At 46.5% G+C, this 20,734-nt stretch overlaps 1 protein-coding gene across 1 annotated transcript; it reads right to left on the reverse strand.

Annotated features, from left to right (window-relative positions):
• Window positions 1-1,140: 1,140 nt before the first annotated feature.
• On the reverse strand, window positions 1,141-2,067 carry LOC112394329 (proteasome subunit alpha type-3-like). The gene is given in 2 exon segments (XM_024737094.1): window positions 1,141-1,717; window positions 1,877-2,067. Coding segments are annotated over 2 exon segments (768 nt in total).
• Window positions 2,068-20,734: the final 18,667 nt, after the last annotated feature.

The raw sequence follows: 20,734 nt of genomic DNA on the forward strand, positions 1-20,734 counted from the left end.
TGGCATGTTTGAAGTCCAACAAGGAGACCATTTTGGCTGGAACTTGGTGAGCAAGACAGAGGGTAATAGGGGCGGGTTACCCACCTCTCCCATCTTTGTCTTCTGCTCTCTCTCCACCACTTCTGCCCTAGCTGTGACTGTCCTTTCCCCTCTGGACTGCTTCAGGAATTGTCGGACTCTACCCAGCACAAGCTGCCTGGATGAACCTTGGCTAAACCTGGGCTCTGTGTTGGTTAATTTTATGCGTCAACTTGACTGGGCTAAGGGATGACCAGATAGCTGGTAAAATATCATTTCTTGGTGTTTCTGTGAGGGTATCTCTGGAAGAGATTAGCATTTGAATTGGTAGGCTGAATAGAGATAACCTCCACCAATGGTGCTGGTGGGCGTCATTCAATCCACTGAAGGCCTGAGTGGAATAAAAAGGCAGAGGAAGGATGAATTTGCTCTCTCTGCTTGTGTTGAGACATCCGTCTTCTCCTGACCTCAGACATCTGTGCTTCTGGTTCTCAGGCCTTTGGACTCCGACCGAATTACACTACCAGCTTTCCTGGTTCTCCAGCTTGTACGGAGCAAATCATGGGACTTCTCAACCTCCATAATCATGTGAGCCAATTCCTATCATAAACCTCCTCCTATATTTATCCCTGTGTATCCTATTGGTTCCATTTTCTCTGGACAACTCTGACTAATACACATCCTGTTTCTTTCCAAGGCACTACTCCCTAGCACTGAAAGCATTTCATAATCTGCCTTCAGCTGGCTTCTCCAACTTTACGTCGCCCCCAACTTCTGCCTTGCCCAGAGCAGACGCTGGGCTTTCCCACTGTTACTCACAATTCTCTTCGCTTAGAATAGCTTGCAGCTTCTCACTCTCATAGGAGAAGCCTTACCCACTCCAAGACATCGTCCCAAGACTTCTTGGCCTGGTTTCCTATTTAGTTGTGTACTTGGTTGATTTTATCTTCCTGATTAGATTATAAACCCCAGGACGTATTTTACACATTTGTTTTTCCTCTCCTCCAAGGCCTTGTACCCTGTTTTTGTTTTTTACAAGACAAAGATTTAATGCAAGTTGGTCAGTGGGTATGTAATAATCCAAAGGGCTAAATAGTTAAATAGAAGTAAATGAAGTAAATGTTACATGTTATCATCATCTGATTTGTCTTCTTCCTTCAAAGATTCCTTGGCATACTTCTCTGCCTCTTTCCTTATATCTTTTGGAACAATTTCATGTCTTCCGTTAGTTATCTCACCAACCCAGCTGAGCTCTAGTTCAAAAGCTTTATCCTTAACTTCGTCGTGTACTATGTAAATTATTCTTGCAACTTCTTTAACAACATCACAGCAGGTCGTTTCTTTCATCTGAAGCTTTTCAATTTCTGTCTTCGCAGCTTGCCTGGCTTTGCCAATGGCACAGCCCCAAGAACCATATGAAACACCCGATGGGTCAATCATGTAGAGTTCTGCACCATCATTCACACTGTAAGACCCTAACCAGAAACTGCATCCAAGAGGTCTGACAGCACCGTAGAGTGTATAGGCATGTACATACACGGCCACTCTGTCTGCAAGATGTTTTAGTGGAAGGTTATATCTAAAGGTAGATCTAAAGTTGGAAGCCTCTTCTCTTGCAATGTCTGCTAAAGGACGAGTATCTGCCAACAAACCTGCTACGGCCATTCAGACATGCCGATCCACATTAAAAAGTCGTTTGGGGACTTCCCTCCTGGTCCAGTGGTTAAGACTCTGCACTCCCAATGCAGGGGGCCTGGGTTCGATCCCTGGTCAGGGAACTAGATCCCACATCCCGCAACTAAGACCCGGAACAGCCAAATAAATAAATATTTAAAAAAAAAAAAAAAAAAGTCGTTTGTTAGGACCTTCTTCATAAAGTTTAGAAAGGACTAATTTTTCTACCCCAAAGACAACGCCATCTTTACATCTGATTCCAATAGCTGTACTACTATTTTCCACAGCCTTCATAGCATACTCAACTTGAAAAACTCTTCCATCAGGAGAGAATGTAGAGGCTGACAGGTCATACCTGGTGCCGATTGAGCTCATCGTGCTAAAACCACTGGGACGCCTAGGGCTTCAGGGTCTAAAGCGATCCCCCTCACCCTGGTCTCCTTCTGCTTGAGGAGTGTGGGTGGGCTTTTTCTTGCCCAAATCCAACCTCTGACACCAAAGATGCCATAGTTCCACCTCCTGAGTTAGAGACTGTTAATCAAAGGAGGGGCAGGTGAGGGCTTTGGCTAGAGATTTGCCATGTAGTGTTTCAAACTCGAACCCAACTCTGGACTCAGGCAAGAGAAGAGTCAGGTTGCTCATCAGGACAGGCTTGTTTGACAGCAGCAGGCTCAAGTTCTTCTTTTCCTTCTCACTTACCAGTTCAAACTTTTTAATGCTGAAGTGTGTTTGAGAAACAACTAAAGGCCTGACCCCTGCCCCTGAGGAGTTTACAAATCTGTAGTTAATTGTGTGCTCTTGACAGGTATTGATAAGAATATAATTCAGCTGATTAATGTTTTTATGGTATGTCAGTGGAGAAATGAATAGTGAAATATTCTCTAACAGACAAACCAAAGGGAAATGCAACAGCGGAAGCAGCTAGGGATGAACCTGTCACAGATCCTGGTCGAGTGATACTCTTTTCCACATTGACCTTGCCTTGCCTTCCCTGGGACCATCTCCTCCACCTTCTCTTTCCTTCTCCAAATCTTGCCCATCCTTCAAGGACCAGTTAGACCACTGCTCCTCCAGGAAGCCTTCCTGGATGACTCCAGACTCCATTATCCTGTTTTGAACACCAGGATTAATAACCTTTGCCACACAGTTTAGAACTTAATGATGTACTTAAACTCTTTGCTGCTGTTTTGTGTGATTTCCCAACTAAATGATAACTCTTTTGAATAATAATAATAGTAACAACATTAAACTAGCTAATATTTATTAAGCATTTATTATGAGCCTGGTACTTTGCTAATACTGGGTTGGCCAAAAAGTTCATTCGGGCTTTTCTGTAACATGAAAAACTCAATTGAACTTTTTGGCCAACCCAATATATCTATGTATTTTATCTAATTTCATCTGCCCAACAACCCTATGGGGAAGTTCTATGATTATTACCATTTTACAGTCGAGGAAGCTGTGTTGTAGGATACTTTTCAAAAAGGTAAAATAATGACTTACACAAACATGAAGTGAACACATATCAAAGATTTTATTTAACTCACTAATTAAAGAGAAAAACCTGCAATTTGTTAAAACCAACTGAAAGGAGAATCTGAAGAGCAGACATTTATAGGCAATCAGGAATGCTGAAATGAAGTTGCTAATATGTTCAAAACTGGTTAATATTCTATGTGTACTAAAATTTGAAATCATCTTTTTTACTGGGCAGAAGCCAATTTTATTTTATTTTAAAATTTATTTTATTATTATTGTTTTGAATGACTATTTAGTAGAGGGAGGAGATGGCCACTCTGGAAAGAATTGGTCTACCGGCATGCGAGGCAGTAGAAGAGTCTGGCTATTAAAGGACTGGAGTAACAGAGCTTCTATCATTCAGCCTGGACGTCTATCAATGCTGAACTGGAGTAGCAATGGTGTTTTCTCTACAGCTGCCCCGGTTGGGCCTTACCCCTGGATATTTAGCCATGGAGCATGTCTCACTGGTCCTCTTAGAAATCTGTGAGCTACTTAAAAGCCCTTAACAAATTTGTTTTCTCTTTTTGTTTTTGCGGTACGCGGAGCACAGGCTCCGGACGCGCAGGCTCAGCGGCCATGGCTCACGGGCGCAGCCGCTCCGCGGCATGTGGGATCTTCCCGGACTGGGGCGCGAACCCGTGTCCCCTGCATCGGCAGGCGGACTCTCAACCACTGCGCCACCAGGGAAGCCCCTGTTTTCTCTTTTATTCAGAAACCAATTTCATCTCACCTTTTATCTCAACGTTCATTTGCATTTCTATGGCCCCACATTATCTGCATTACTATCAGTTTTCCCAACTTGCAGAGCTATAAATGAGTCTAGTCAAAAACAACAAAAGGGGGACTTCCCTGGCAGCTCTAGTGGTTAAGAATCCCCCTGCCAATGCAGGGGACATGGGTTCGAGCCCTGGTCCAGGAAGATCCCACATGCCGCAGACTAGCAACTAGAGAAAGCCCACACGCAGCAACGAAGACCCAACACAGCCAAAACTAAAAATAACAATAAAGAAAATGCATGTATTATTATTATTATTATTTATTTACTATTAATTAATACTGGGTCTTAGAGTTCTTACTCATACTTAGGTATTGAGCACAACACCTAGTGCATATTAGGTGTTCCATAAGTGTGGATTGGTTAATTGATGAGAGTTTTTGAATGATGGATTATAAAGCTTGCGGTAGATTGAACACTGTGACCAAAATCTTTTCCATCTCTTTCACCAAGAGGGAGAGTCTAATTTCCTACTCCTTGAATCTGGAATTGCCTGTGACTTGCTTTGGCCAGCAAATATGTCAGAAGTGACAATGTGTCAATTCTGGAGCCTAGACTTCCAGAGACCCAGAAGCTTCCACTTTCACTGTCTTGGGACCTGCCCTTACTGAGTAAGAAACCTCTTCTCCAGAAGGTCTTCTTCTGGAGACATGGAGGAGAACCGAGGCACCCTGGCTGACAGCCCCAGTTAACTGTCGTATATGTGAGTGAGGCCACCTTGGTCCATCCTGGTCCACGTGACTGCAGCCACATGAGCAACTCCAGGTGAGATCAGCAGAACTGCCCAGCTGAGCCCAGCTAAAATCGTGACCTCATAAATTGTTGTTGTTTTAAGCCTCTAAGTGTTGGGGTGTTTTGTTATGTGGTGATGGCTAAACTGATGCAGAGGTGTCAGTGCAGTCATAGAATGTCAGCCGGGAGCAGGGGACAAGTGTTTATTCTTTGGGGATGGAGGCTACTCCCTGTGATTGAATTTCCTGGCTCAGCCGTCCTGCGCCCAAGCTGACTGGGACCCCTGTGCTGCTCCTTGACAGAAGTATTACTACCTGGGTATGTTGTTCGGTCCCAAACCTTGTCCACGGAGAGGAGCCGCTTTGACAGGCTCATTGTCTGCACTGGGCTGGTGACTCATTAGAGCAGCGGGAGTCCACCCTCTTCAAAAGAAGAGAAGCGACACTCTTCTAGGAACTTTACATCTAACAAGGACATGGTGTGTCCATAATAAAGTACAAAGTTAAACCTGTCGTTAATATCTGCCTCCTCCCTTCCCTCATATGTGTCATGTGACACTTTTACTTTCCAAACATCTTTCTACTTAGCTTGTTTGAGTCCCAATGTAGCCCAGTGAGTGAGAAGGACAGGTGAGGAGATCAAGAGATTTGCCTAGCACCACACAGAGCTTAATCGTGGGCCAGATCCCAGGCCTCCTGCTGCAGTGTCCAGTGGCCCAGTGCTGGGACTGCCTAGAGCTGGTTGCATGTGTAGCCCTGTCTCTCTGAGGGCCCTCAATCCAGGCAGTACATTCAGGACATATGTATGAACTCGAGATGATGTCAGGGTGGCAGTGTGGTGTCAGGGAAGACCTTCATTCAGTTCTGTTAGCTCCTTCAGCTGTGTGATCTCAGGCAGTCACTCAACCTTGCTCAGTCTCAGCTTCCTCATTTATAAAATAAGATTTAAATTATATCTATCTATACTTAAAAAACCCGTATATAGTGGTTGCATCTGGAGTAAGGTATGGGGCTGGACATCTGGGATAGTAGGAAGACCTACTTTTCTTTTTTGTTGTTATATTCACTGGTTTTATTTTTTTTAATTTGTATTTATTTTTTGGCCACGCCTTGCAGCATGTGGGATCTCAGTTCCCCGACCAAGGATCAAACCTGTACCTGCAGTAGAAGCGTGGAGTCTTAACCACTGGGCTGCCAGGGAAATTGTTTTATTTTTTAGATTCCACATATAAGTGGTAACATACACTATTTGTGTTTCTCTGTCTGACTTACTTCACTTAGCATAATGCCCTCCAAGTCCATCCATGTTGCTGCAAATTTCATTCTTTTTTATGGCTGAGTAGTATTCCATTGTTTACACCACATTTTCTTTACCCATTCTTCTGTTTTAATTTTTTTTTTTTTTGGCTGTGCCACGTGGCTTCCAGGATCTTAGCTTCCCAACCAGGGATCGAACCCAGGCCCGTGGCAGTGAAAGCGCTGGGTCCTAACTGCTGGACCGCCAGGGAGTTTCCAATTCATTCTTTTGTTGATGGACAGCTTGGCCATTGTAAATAATGCTGCTATGAACACTGGGTTGCATGTATCTTTCGAATTAGTGTTTTCGTTTTCTTTGGATATATACCCAGGAGGGGAATTGCTGGATCATGTAGTAAGACGTACTTTTCATTGTATATCTTTTTTACCATTCAAATTTGTAATTGTGATGATTGAGCTTATGTGAACTTGACTGGGCTACGATGTGCCCAGATCAGTAGTAAAACATTATTTCTGGGTGAGTCTGTTAGGGTGTCTTCGGAAGAGATTAGCATTTGAATCAGTAGACTGAGTGAAAGAGATCATCCTCACCAATTTAGGTGAGCATCTTCCAATCTGCTGAGGGCCTGCATAGAACAAAAAGGTGTAAGGAAGGGTGAATTTGCTCTCTCTACGGGAGCTGAGACATCCATCTTCTGCCTTCAGACAATGGTGCTTCACTGGGCGCTTGCATTCAAGACCAGGAGTTATACCACTGGGCCCCAATTCTCAGCCTTTGGACTCAGACTGAATAACGCTACTGTCTTTCCTGGGTCTCCAGCTTGCAGGCAGCAGATTGTAGGACTTCTCGGCCTCCATAACCACGTGAGCCAATTTCTATTATAAGTCTTGTCTTGGAAATTCCCCGGTTGTCCAGTTGTTGGGACTGTGCGCTTTCACTGACGCCGGCCCAGGTTCGATCCCTGGTCGGGGAAGTAAGATCCTGCATGCCGCGTGGTGTGGTCAAAAAAATAAATAAATAAAATAAATCTTGTCTTACGTATATCTCTATATATCCTATTGGTTCTGTTTCTCTGGAGAACTCTGACACAGTAATCGTAGGGCAAATGTTATTAATTCAGTGACAATGCTAATTAACCAAGAAATAAATTATTAGCTCATAATAATTCTAATTAGCCAATAATAAATACATCTAAAAAATGAAATCATGTCTTTCTCCAGTGGCATACCCAGAAACTCCTTCCTCTACAGGAGAAAATTATTTTTAGAAAGAATCATTCTTTTCTTGATTCACTTTTTAGCTTAAGAACAATTAGTAATTTAAAAATATTATTATTATTATTTTTTTTTTTTTTTGCGGTACGCGGGCCTCTCACTGCTGTGGCCTCTCCGGTTGCAGAGCACAGGCTCCGGACGCGCAGGCTCAGCAGCCATGGCTCACGGGCCCAGCCGCTCCGTGGCATGTGGGATCTTCCCGGTCCGGGGCATGAACCCGTGTCCCCTGCATCGGCAGGCGGACTCTCAACCACTGCGCCACCAGGGAAGCCCTAAAAGTATTATTTTAAAAGATATTATTCAAATTCAGTGTAACATTTCATGTATGACCTGAAGTTTACACTTACCAAGCAAAAATATACCTTGCAGTTTGCAGTCATTATTTTTCTTAAACACAAGTAAAAGTTGGAAATGTCCACATAGAATGGCAGAGTTGGAGTTAGCCAAGGGCTATTTCTTTATGATCACCGTGTCTGGTCGTTGTCTATTTCCCATCTACTATTTAAACCTTGGAAGGTGTATTATCACAAAGGCTGGCTGGACAAGGGCTTGGACAATTCTGAACTGTTACAAACTTTTCGCCAAATGAACAGGTATCATTGTTGAAAACACTGGGTATCCACTGCATATAGAATACTATGTTCATTGAAAGATAAGTAATGAAAGTGTGTTCATTTGAAGCTTACACATTTATTATCAAAACTTAACAGTCGGGCTTCCCTGGTGGCACAGTTGTTGAGAGTCGGCCTGCCGATGCAGGGGACACGGGTTCGTGCCGCGGTCCCGGAAGATCCCACATGCCGCGGAGCGGTTGGGCCCGTGAACCATGGCCACTGAGCCTGCGCGTCCGGAACCTGTGCTCCGCAACGGGAGAGGCCACAACAGTGAGAGGCCCGTGTACAGCAAAAAAAAAAACAAACCAAAAAAACCTCAACAGTCATCACGGCAATTGTTTAGCACTTAGACCAACAAAAGACTTCCTTATAGAATATTTTATCATTTACCCTGTTTATTTTTTATTTTTTGGCCACACCACTAGGCTTGCAGGTTCTTAGTTCCTGGACCAGGGATGGAATCCAGGGCCCCGGCAGTGAGAGAGCCGAGTCCTAACACTGGACCGCCAGGGAATTCCCTCACTGACCTTGTTTAGAATTGTCTATGCATAGGAGTTCCCTGGCAGTCCAGTGGTTAACAATCTGCGCTTCCACTGCAGGGGGCGCGGGCTTGATCCCTGGTTGGGGAACTAAGATCCCGCATGCCTCACACTGCGAGACCAAAAAAAAAAAAAAAAGAATTGTCTACACATGAAGATGATAAAAACAGACTTTTAGTCAGTTTTATTGTTGTTAAATTCTCTGCTGACAATGATCCCCCTTGTTGCTTAACTCAGAGTAGACTACTCCCACAGCCCTGCCCTCCTTACAATGTCCTTGTTAAAGATCAAATGAGATAGTATCTTCCTGGGTCTCAAACTCAAGTTCAAATGCTGCAGGGTTCAGAGGCACATATGTGAAGTGGCGTAAGTCGCGTAGCACTGTGCAGTCCATGGAAGACTGTGCAGGGCGTGTCCTGCCTAGAGGCGTTCCCTGTCAGTTTTCCTTTCTGAGACATATCCTTCTGTGGCATAGGCTGGCACCCTGTGACACCCACGAGTAGCAAGCAATTCAGACTGAGGTCTGGGCTGATTTCAAAGCTCTTTCCACTATGCCATGGTAAAAATACCACCTTACTTTTAAACTAATTCATAGATGCGTACTGATTTCTGTCCTAGGTAAGAAAAATAAGAAACAAGGGAGCCCTGGAGAAGTTGAGACCAGAAGCAGGTGGGATTTAGATGAGAAGTGAGTCTACTGGCCCCTGTGCTTACAGGAGGAGAGAAGGGGATGGACCGCAGTGACTGCAAGTGTGACTCTGCATGAGGGAAAAAGGTGCGGGGCTCTTCTATCTGTGGGGTCCTCACAGTTTAACAGGGTAAGCATGCCACCCACAGGAGCATTTACAATGAAAAATTAGTTTTTAAATGACCAGAGAGATGTTTGTTGCAATTCAGTTTGTGATAGCAGAAAACGAAAAGCAATGTAAATATCCAAAACTAGGGGAATGGTTGAATAAATTATGCTGTATCCATTCATTGAAGGGATATTATTCAATCCTTAAAAATAATATTTATTTGACATGGAAAGAAAATCCCATTATCTATATGATGTGTAAAGAGGAGATTACAAAACAGTGAGTACAATCCAATCTCACTTTTGTGAAACAAAAACAAAAGACCTTGAAGGCTATACATCAAGGTATTAACAATAGTTATAATTAACAATGGCTAGGTGGGGGTATTCTGGCGGTTTAACATTTTTCTTATTTCTGCTCATCTGTGTTTTCTAATTTTCTACAGTGAACACATCTTGCTTAGGTAGTAAGGAAAACCCACATTTATTTATTTATTTAAAAACATTTATTTATTTATTTGGCTGCGCCAGGTCTTAGTTGCCAGCACTCAGGATCTTTTTTGAGGCATGCAGTATCTTTTTATAGTTGCGGCATGTGGGATCTAGTTCCCTGACCAGGGATCAAACCCGGGCCACCTCATTGGAAGCACAGAGTCTTAGTCACTGGACCTCCAGGGAAGTCCCCACAATTATTTGTTAAAGTGTGGTGAGAGTCAAGTGGACAAGGTCAAAGATTGTGTTAGTAGGTTAATAGGACTGAGCTAATCCGGAAGAGAACCTCGTAGGAGGCTGATGACTTTCCACCCAGGGTGAAGGAGGGTGAGAGGTGTGTGTGTGTGTGTGTGTGTGTGTGTGTGTGTGTGTGTGTGTGTCGGGGGGGGCGGGGAGGGGGGCAGATGGAAGGTAGGACCAGGAAACCTGGGATAGCTTAGGCACAAAGGAGATACCAGGGCCTCACACCTGCCATGCATATTGCCAGTTCCTTGACTGCTGGACTATGGTCATTTGCCACTCTGTCGTCGCCTCTAGCATGGCCCTCCAGAATGAACTTCAAGCATAGATGAACTCGTCCACTGAGGTCGTTTACACTCCAAGAGGCCATGATTCTATGAGCTCTGCCCCGTGGGAAGGTTGAAAAGAAATTGGAGGTGAATGCGGGTGGAGAAACCTACTATCAACAGCTTTGGCCAGATGGTGGTGCTATAAGGCAGAGAATCAGAGCACAGCACGGTCGTCCCGGGGTAGGCGGGAACAGCCGTCTGCTCCTGGAAGGCCACCAGGGGGCAGAGGAAGGTTAAGAGGGTGCTGCTTCCGGAGGGCCTGCTGGAGTCCCCGGTGTACAATGCCATCAGCTGCCATTTGATAAAACGGATCATTGTAATAGTGAAGTGCCAGGGGAAAATCAGAATAATTCAAACAGGTGCAGATTTGAAACTAAATGCTCGGACTTCCCTGGTAGTGCAGTGGTTGAGAGTCCACCTGCCAATGCAGGGGACATGGGTTCGAGCCCTGGTCTGGGAAGATCCTACATGCCGCAGAGCAACTAAGCCCAGGCGCCACAACTATTGAGCCTGCGCTCTAGAGCCCGCGAGCCACAACTACTGAAGCCTGCGTGCCTAGAGCCCGTGCTCCGCAACAGGAGAAGCCACCGCAATGAGAAGCGTGCGCGCTGCAACAAAGAGTGGCCCCTGCTCCCTGCAACTAGGGAAAGCCCGCGTGCAGCAATGAAGACCCAGCACAGTCAAAAATAAAAAATAAATAAATTTATAAAAAAAGAAAGAAAAGAAAAGAAACTAAATGCTCAAAGGCAGTTCAAAGGACCTGTCTAAACACTGCCCTCAGCCCTCCCCTGCTCCCACATACACTACTCTTTGCTGTGAGCCTCACTCACCCACCATGCCTCTTCCTTCCCTCCCTGTATCTTCCCTTCTTTCCCCATGTTCACTGAGTGCCTTCTGGGTGCCAGACCATTTAGCCAGAGCCTGGGGAGGAAACCAGAGCCTGAGAGATCTTTTGAGCATGAGGTAGGAGGGAGCTAAGTGAGGGACAACGTGTGTGCGTAGGTGGGGGTGTGACTGGCAGACAGGACCACACTCCCAGGTCCTTGGGCTGGAAATGTGTGCCTGGTTAGCAGAACCGGGTGAAGCCCAGTGTCGCTGAAGGCTGGTGAACATGGAGGAGACTGGAAAAGATGGGGCTGGAAAGAGGGGACTGACCATGTAGTTTGCATGTTTCTGAGACCATTGAAGGATTCCAAGTAGGTGATGGATATGATGAGAGTTATTTTTAAAGAAGACCACACTGGATGGTGTGTGGAGGAAAGCTAAGGGGTCATAGCCAGCCACGAGAAGGCCTACTGTTAGGGAGATATTGTAGTACAGAGGAGAGATGGCTGCAGCCTGGACACCATGTGTAGATGAAGAGAAGGGGACAGGTTTGGATTTATTTTGGAAGTAGACAGTAATTCATTAGCTGCAGAGGGATGGGGTAAGAGAGAAGGAAAGGTTGAATATGATTCCCAGGTTTCAGGTGTGAGCAATTGGATGGATGGAGTGTCATTTACTAAGATGAGCAATAATTAAGAAGGAACCGGTGGCGGTTAAGATCAATAGTTCAGTTTTCAGTTTTCAACAGGTTAAATCTGAGATGCCTAAGAGACGTCTAAAAGGAGGCATCAGGAACTTCCACGGTGGTCCGGGGGTTAAGACTCCATGCTTCCAGTGCAGGGGGCACGGGTTCGATCCCTGGTCAGAGAAGATCCCGCATGCCTCGTGGTATGGCCAAAAACAAAAACAAACAACAGCAACAAAAAAAAATAACAAAAACAAAAGGAAGCATCAGGTAGAAAGTTCCATAGACTAATCAGGAGCTCGGAAGGAAGATCTGGGTTGGACATCTAAAATTGGGAGACTTTGATCTACAGAAGGTGGAGTTAAAGCCATGGCAATGGGTGAGATTACTCAAGGAAATAGTACATGGAATAAAAGCAGAGGAATGTCAACGTTTATAGAGCAGGTAAAGAGGGTGAGCTGAGGAAAGAGGCTGAGCAGCTACATCCGGAGGAAAACCTGGAGTGAGGTGTCGAGGAGAAGAGGGAAGGAGAGTGTTGCAAGGAGGGAGTGTTCATATTCAGCTGCTGAAAGCTAAGAGGTCGAGGAACAGAAGGCATGTCAAGTGTCAACTGATTTTAACAATGTGGTATCTCTGGGAACCTAGGCTAGTGCAGCTGCCGTGGGGCAATGGGAGCCCCGGCCAGCCTGGAGTGGGCTGAGGAATGAACGGGGCAAGGGAGGGGAGAGCCTGCGGAAAGGAGCAGAGAGCTGGGGAAGGAGCTGCTGGGTCAGCGGTCCAGGGAGCTTATCTTAAGGTGGACAGCAGTATTTGAATGCCAATGGGAGGACCTAGCAGAGTGAGAAAGAAATCTGACGGAGGAGAGAGAGGAAGGTCAGCTGATGATGTGCGGGAAGGGATGGGGTCCAGGCCTTGGCTTATGCTATTCCTGCTGCCTGCAATGCGCTTCTGAGCCTTACCACCGCCTTGCCACCTTGTATGGGTCCTTCAAAGACCAGCTCAGATGTCACTGCTTCCGGGACATCTGGAAGACAAACGTTGTCTCCACCCACTCACAGCATGTTTATAGCTGGATTATAGGTTTTATCATACATTATCGATGACAGAGACTAACTGTCTGTATCCCAGCATTGTGTCTGGCACCTATATAGGAGGCCCTAATAAATGACTTTGAATGGACGGCCAGATAAATGAATGGGTAAAGTGTCAGCACCCCATACCACGGTAGTGGGGAAGGGCGATGTTGGTGATGGCACTGATTTTTTTTTTTTTTTTTTTTTCTGCCGGAGTGGAGTCCTGACAGTTTACAGACCCTCTCATATTATCTCTCAAGGAATCTAGCTTAAAGGATCCACCCAATGTAGATGAAGAAACAGAAATCCACACAGCAAGCCTGGAGGTCAGATGTGAAGGGAGCAGGACTGGGGTGGGGGCCAGGGGAGGCGCCTGAATTCCTCTCTCCCAGCACTTAGCGGGGATCCTCAGGTATTTTCTAATTAAGACGAGAAGAAGCAGCAGGGGCCCTCTGGAATGTAAACTTCAGATAAGATCAGCACCCCCTCCCCTCCAGGAAGCTTCCATTTTCTTTCTTCTAGGATGAATAACACATTCTTTCCCAGGAACTAGTTTCTGCCCCCTTTAGTCCCTGCAATCTATCCTCTTCCCTGGGGGGAGTGAATCTTTGCGTCCCTAGTGCTTTCCATGCCCCCTACTTCAGCTCTTGCCTCCATCTTCTGGGTCTCTTTTCATCCCTTACGGCTTCCTCATCTTATACAGGGCCTGTGCTTCTGAACCTGGAGGGGGACATCTCACTTTAATCATAATATGAACATCTCTTGGGTTTGGGCTTGGGGGGTCAATGACCCCTGCTATGGGCTTCTCTATCCTCTCTCTTCCAGGATGGTAGAACAGGTGCCGTCATTGGATCAATACACCTTTCGTTCAAATAATCAATTCCAGCCAACACATGGGACCAGGCACACCAAGTACTAAAAGAACAATCTCGATGAGTCATCCTAATGAGAGGGCGCCAGGATCTGGTGCCAGGGCTATGGGGAAGGCTTCAGGGAGGAGGTGTCATTAGTGCTGGGCCTTGAGGGAAGTGTGGGAAGTAGGAAACAGAAGAGTAGGGAGGATTATAGAGGCGTGGGCAGGAGGCAGCTGAGGAAACAACGTTAGGGAGCAAAGAGTTGGGAGAAGGAGGAGACTGGAGAGTTAAGTAGGGAGACAAATACGGGGTGATAGGAGAGATGGAATGCAAGAATAAGGAGGTGGGATTTTATACTTTCAACAATGAAGGTGTTTGTCGGGGGAGGGAGTGGTGATAGGGGACAGATGGGGATTTACAGATAATTCTGGAAGCAAAGTGTGGACTGTTGTCCAGGGTAGAGAGGTAAGGGTCCCATGGTCTCTTATCTCCCCCGCTTCTTACCCTTTGGTGTTGCCACTGTCGCAGCGGGCTCACGAATGTTTGGAGCAGAGATCCAGGATGCGTGGGACTGAGGGAGCCAGGAGACACACGTCCCCCCCGTCTCCCAATCCAGGGATTCTCCAGCCCTTGGGTCCACACTTGGCCAGTGGTTCTGTCCACAATGGAGCATCCCTGCCTCTCGGGTGACACAGGACAGGGTGAACTCTTCTGGACCAGATGACCTGGCACCATTCAGGGAAGGGTTCAGTTCACTGGTGCCACCTGGCTTCTGCAGGCTCTGACCTCAGCGGTGGGGTGGCGGGTGGGAGTGGGGAATGGAGAAGCAAGCGGAGGGAAGAAATTCAAGAGCAAGGGGATGGTTTGGAGCAAGCTCACTGGGTCCAGGAGCACATCCCAGAGGCTCAGTCCAGTCACAGAGGCTCCCCAGATTGTCTCCTTTCTCTCTCGTGACCCCCAGACCCAGGCCTTACCAACCCCCAGAAGTCAAGACCTGGGAAGAGAATTGTTCACTGGAACGCAGATCCTGGGTCTAGGAGAATGTCTCCCCAAGACAGCGAATGGAGGCAATGATCTCTCCAGGATTGTTTTGTGGGGGCATTGGCTGGGCTCTTGGACTGCCTTCCGGGGTGTCTCTGGGAATCTGAGCCTGAGCTGTTTGCAGCTGCTATTACAGGAAGGGAGAGAACTTTCAGCAAGCATGCTGGGATCCCAGACCCCTGGGTTTTCATTCCTCCCTCTCCTTGTCCCAGGGCAGGCCACTTGCCTTTCTTCATGCCATGGCCCCCTTCTCTGACTCCCTGCCCAATGCCCAGTCCCCAGGCGGCCTCACTGGGGTGAGGATGTACATCCTGCATCCTCATTGGGCATCCTGATTGTGGGAGAGCCCCTTACCAAGTCCTTCACTTTGCTCCCCTGGGAGTTACAAAGACCAGCTCTAATTTCTCTTCTCCTAAGTGACAGGCCTTCAGATACTTGACATCACAGAAAGTAGAAGGGAACTCAGAGGAGACTGAAGGCTAGATGTACATTTTGTCAGTGAGGCAAATGGCCCAGAGAGGAAAGAGCTACGTTAGAGTTGCATAATGAGTCAGCCTGACCCAACCCAGGTCTCCTGATACCACCCAGGGCGCCTTTCTTGCCTCCCAAGCTTCCTTTTCTCCAGGCCAAACTCTCCTCTCCCTTGAGATCTTACGTTGATCTCCTCAGTCCAATTTCACTCTTAGGTGTGCACAGTCTATCTCTCCTTGAGTTCACCCTGTAACTTATACGTTGTCTTGCCCACAGGGGCTCAGCAGTACAGGGCTGTCAAGGAAGACTTCACTGGGTGAAGGAACAGTCGAGGTAGCCCATGCCCACTGAGTTCCTTCAGTGTGCGTTTCATTTACTTTCATCCCCACCCGGCGCTCCTCCAAGGTGGGTTCATTTAAATGATGAAGAAACCCATGTGAGGAAATGAGTGTGTTGTTCAAGGTCTGACCGCTGGAAAGGGTGAAGCCATGGCTGCTGGGCAGCAGGTATGCCCCTGGGCTGCTGTGTGATTGTTAAAGCATGGGAACATTGCACTTGTGTCCCATTTGGGAAATAGTTACTGCCTGAGCTGTCCGCGTCCCCCCACCCTGTCTTGTCTTCCTGGGATCACTTCCGCAACCAGCTCTAAGGAGCAGGCGTTCAAGCTTGGAATCTGTTTGCTCTAAATTTAAGGCTGGGCTGATGCTGGAAGTCCACAACCCCTGAAACCCAATCCTGAGGTCCAGATGACCCTTGGGATTCAGAATCTTTTAGATTTTAGAAAGGAAATGTAGTGCATATAATGTATAAGGAAAACCCCAGTGAGGTTTGACGTAGCCCCTGGAATCATGGAATCACACACTTTACTATTTATGCAGTGAGACGCAGAAACATTCCTCCTAGGTGGAATATATAAAACCTTGATGTTTCTAGGTTAGGTTTTGCAGGTGAGTGAATTACAAAAACTTCTGGGTCCAGTGGTTAAGATTCCACGCTTCCACTGCAGGGGGGCGCAGTTTCAATCCCTGGTCCCTGGCTGGGGAACTAAAAAAAATCTTCTGGTCTTCAGAGCTTTCTGGAGTTCGAAATTGTTAGATAAGGGTTTGTTATCGCCTTTTGAGGATCATTGTACATTACTTAGTGGGAGCTTGAACAAACCAGAGAACTTGCTGGGGAGGGCTGGGGAGGGGTGAGAGAGGCCTGGAAGTGGGTGGCACGTGAGACACAGCTCCAGGGAACCCCGGCAAGGCTTTGCTTTGACCAGGGCTGTCACAGTCCAGCCACCCTTAGCCCTGCCAACCCAAGGATCTGAGAGCTCTGCAGAGCAGACGTGGCTGGGCCTGGTGCCAGACAGGCTCAAAGCAGTGCTAAGGTGGGCAGCAGGCCTTTGAGACCCTGGATGGGCAGAGCCAGGTTCGACAGGCAGGATGTCACCTCCTTATTTAGGCCCAAGGTCTTGGGGCAGCTAGGGGGCTGGCATCCTTGATAGTAGCTGCAGGGAAAAGACCTCTTTGTCTGTGCTTTTGGCTTAGCTCAGCCCCACTGTATGTTGCTGCTGCTTCTGCCAGTCCGAGGTTATCTCCCTGGTGATGGACTGACTGCCTGAGACCTGGCATTCGCCCGCCCATGCTCTCTTACCATTGCTACAGCCAAGAGCAGACTCAGATTCTCTGGGACACTATGAACATGTATTTATTGAATACCTACTATGTGCTAGGCACTCAGTTGACCTTGGGCGCCGTGTTCTCATTATTCTCTCAGCTGGAACGCACACTTCTCCCAGTGCACAAGCCCTAGAATCCCTTGGATTCCACTTGTGCATGAATCATGATCACCGTCTTTCCTCTGAACTCCTGTAGTGTTTACTGCCCTGCCATTCCTTGGCTCTGAATTTAGCTCATGACCTTTCTTGAACCCTTGTCTCATACTTCCTTGCTTGAATTTTTATTTGAACACTTTCTTGTTTTGAATCAGTTAGGGCTAAGGTCTCCACCTCTGTTCAAGCTATCCCCAGAGTAGGAACCTGCCCCTCCCTTGAACACGTGTGGAATGCAGGATTGACCCCAGGGGAGAACTGCAAAGCCCTTCAAAGGAGAGGTGGAAAATGGTGCCTGGGGCCTATAAACATTTGCACTGAGCATTCCTAAATGACAGCAAGATTTATAGTTTTAGCACTTCCTATTACAAAGGCTGTTTAAGTGACTCAGGGAGGCTGTGTAATTTCTGTACCTGGAAATTTAAAAAAATGGTAGCAACTACCTTACATGAGCTTAGTATTCATTCCCCATGCTTTAATATTCACTCTAGAGCTTTTGTAACATACAGGATTTTCCTCTGGCTAGGATGGCTTAGGTTGGGGCCTGTTGGAAAGCCCTTGAGGTTTCCTGAGAGTCTGTGGCTGTGAAGTGGGGCCACAGACTGACGAAGTTCAACTATTCTCCCACTGGGTTCTATTTCTTTGTACAAAGAGGAGCTACAAAGGGAGAAAGATGACTGTTAACAGCTTAAAAGATCCCCCTACTCTCCTTATTACTCCTTCCCTTGAGTGTTCTGCCTGTAGAGTCCCATCTTGGTAGGTTATTCACTCATTTATTTGTTCATTCATTCCCTCATTCATTCAAAAGGTAGTGAGAGGGCAATACATCATTTGGGTGTGTTATGGATGCAGAATCTGAGGGGGAAGCTGGCCTTGGGGCTTTTTCATCTCACAGCATTTTACTCCAATCACATATCCACACAAGTGCTTCTCTTGAGATATCTCGAAAATGGGAGAAGAATAAAATTGTTTATCCTCCACAACTGCCTGGAGAAGCTCAGAGATCAGCTGGACTTCTTTGGTGGTACAGTGGTTAAGAATCCGCCTGCCAGTGCAGGGGACATGGGTTCGAGCCCTGGTCTGGGAAGATCCCATGTGCTGTGGAGCAACTAAGCCCGTGCGCCACGACTACTGAGCCTGCGTTCTAGAGCCGGCAAGCCACAACTACTGAGCCCACATGCTGCAACCATTGAAGCCCGCGTGCCTAGAGCCCGTGCTCCGCAACCGGAGAAGCCACTGCAATGAGAAGCCCGCGTACCACAACGAAGAAGAGTAGACCCCGCTCGCCACAACTAGAGAAAGCCTGCGCACAGCAATGAAGACCCAACGCAGCCAAAAATAAATAAATTCTAAAATTACTGAACTCCAGATTGTTTAAAAAACAAAACAAAAAAATAAATAAATTTAAATTAATGGAATTAAATATAATAAAAAATATAATTTCCTCAGTCACATTAGCTATATTTCAAGTGTTCAGTAGCCCCGTGTGGTTAGTGGCTACAATATTGGACAACACAGATATAGTATACTTCCGTTACTGCAGAAAGTTCTCTTGGGTACTGTCTAGAGACAGAAGGAGGAAGAGGAATGGGTAAGGCAGATGGGTCATATATTCAGACCCAGATATATGTCATCAAAATGACAGAACCAGCTGCTCTAGGCTGTGGCTTTTAAACTTTTTTGATTAAAATCCACAGTAATTATATATAACAGATCTCTCCCTCTGTCTCTCTCCACGTATACATCAAGAGTTTCATGAAACGGTATAACAGTATTCACCCTTACCACATGGGATGCACTCTGATTTAGTTTTTTAACCTATTCTATTAATTTTATTTAAAAAATATATTTAGACTTCCCTGGTGGCGCAGTGGTTAAGAATCCACCTGGGGATTCTGCAGGGGACACGGGTTCGAGCCCTGGTCCGGGAAGATCCCACATGCCGCGGAGCAACGAAGCCTGTGCGCCACAACTACTGAGCCTGCGCTCTAGAGCCCGCGAGCCACAACTACTGAAGCCCGTGCATCTAGATCCCCTGCTCTGCAGCAAGAGAAGCCACTGCAATGAGAAGCCCACGTACTGCAAGGAAGATCAGACCCTGCTCGCCGCAACTAGAGAAAGAGTAGACCCTACTCGCCGCAAGTAGAGAAAGCCCTGCGTGCAGCAATGAAGACCCAACACAGCCAAAAATAATAAATAAATTAATTAAAAAAAAAATATATATATTTATATGCTGGTTAGTCAACTCTTCTGCTCATACCCTTCCATTTGAAAAATACTGCTTTAGACGTTAGTGAGGGTAGGGCAAGGTGATGGGGATAGAGACGTTTAGACATTAGTCAGGGTAGGGCAGGGTGATGGGGATAGAGACATTTAGACATTAGTCAGGGTAGGGCAGGGTGATGGGGATAGAGACATTTAGACATTAGTCAGGGTAGGGCAGGGTGATGGGGATAGAGACATTTAGACATTAGTCAGGGTAGGGCAGGGTGATGGGGATAGAGAAGAGTGAGGAAGGTTTCCTGGAAGAGACTGTACTGGCTTTTGGAAGAAGAGGGAAAGGCTTTTGGAAGAAGAGGGAAATGTCTGGCCAAGGGAACTAACTTGGGGTGTAGGACATGGGCCACGAGGGACTGTAATTCATTCCCCAAACCTAGGAGGCTTCAAAGCCTCTCCCTGCTTCCCTCCCTTCCCCCTGGCCTCCCAAGCCCTTTCATGTGGCCTTGAGTATAAATCATTAGCTCTAGCTGGGCACACAAAGCAGGACTCTAACACAGGTATGTGTGGGAAAGGCCTGGAGGAAGTTCAACAGTGTAACTGAATGTCTTCAGATCCTGACGGGTTGGGTGGTGGAGAAAGGTCAGTTAATTTGGCAAGCACCCACTCAAGCCTGCTGCTTGGGGTGGGGTGGGGGAGAGCTCTGTGTGCTTTAGACCCAGGGCATTGCAACGCCTGAGAATCCCTAGAAGCTTACCCTAAATCCCTCCTGTTGCAGCACCAGCCACTTCATCATGTTCTGATCAGGGCCTTTGGGAGAAACAGCTTCCCAAGACCTGAGGATCACTAAAACCATTCATTCATTCATTCATCCATTCATTCAAATTCCTTGAGTTGTTCTTTTGTAGAACAGCGCTTCCCCAGCTCAGCCCCAGGCAGGTGGGGCTGAGGCCAGCAGTGGAGCTAAATCTGTACACAGTGCTTGGGGCTCCCTCTACACAGGTTAAGAGAATAATAATCGCTCACATAAAATCTCACGGAGGAGGGAATGTTCTGTGTAACTTCAGCGGGCAGAGCTGTGTCTAGAAAGTTGGAAGGAGGTAGATTTCAGCCCAGTATGAGTAGAAATAATGTTTTAGTAATCAGAGTGCGCAATGGGGGTACTATCTTAATGTGACTTACAGGCTATCTTTAAAAAATTTTTTTTAATTCAAGTATAGTTGATTTACAATATTGTGTTAGTTTCAGGTATACAGCAAAGTGATTCAGTTTTATATATATATATATATATAATTTTTTTTTTCCAGATACTTATAAGCTATCTTAAAGTCTTCACACTGAAGCCAGATGTCAGGAGGGCTACAAAGAAGATTCCTACCCTGAGAGGCCAAGTTTGAACATTCATTCATTCAAACATTTATTGGCCACCTATTATGTGTACTGCACTAGGTGGCTGGGGTCATTTCTGAGGACAAAGCAGATCAAAATCCC

This window comes from Neophocaena asiaeorientalis, unplaced genomic scaffold (assembly GCF_003031525.2).
Source record: "Neophocaena asiaeorientalis asiaeorientalis breed wild unplaced genomic scaffold, Neophocaena_asiaeorientalis_V1.1 scaffold134, whole genome shotgun sequence".
Lineage (NCBI taxonomy): Eukaryota > Metazoa > Chordata > Mammalia > Artiodactyla > Phocoenidae > Neophocaena > Neophocaena asiaeorientalis.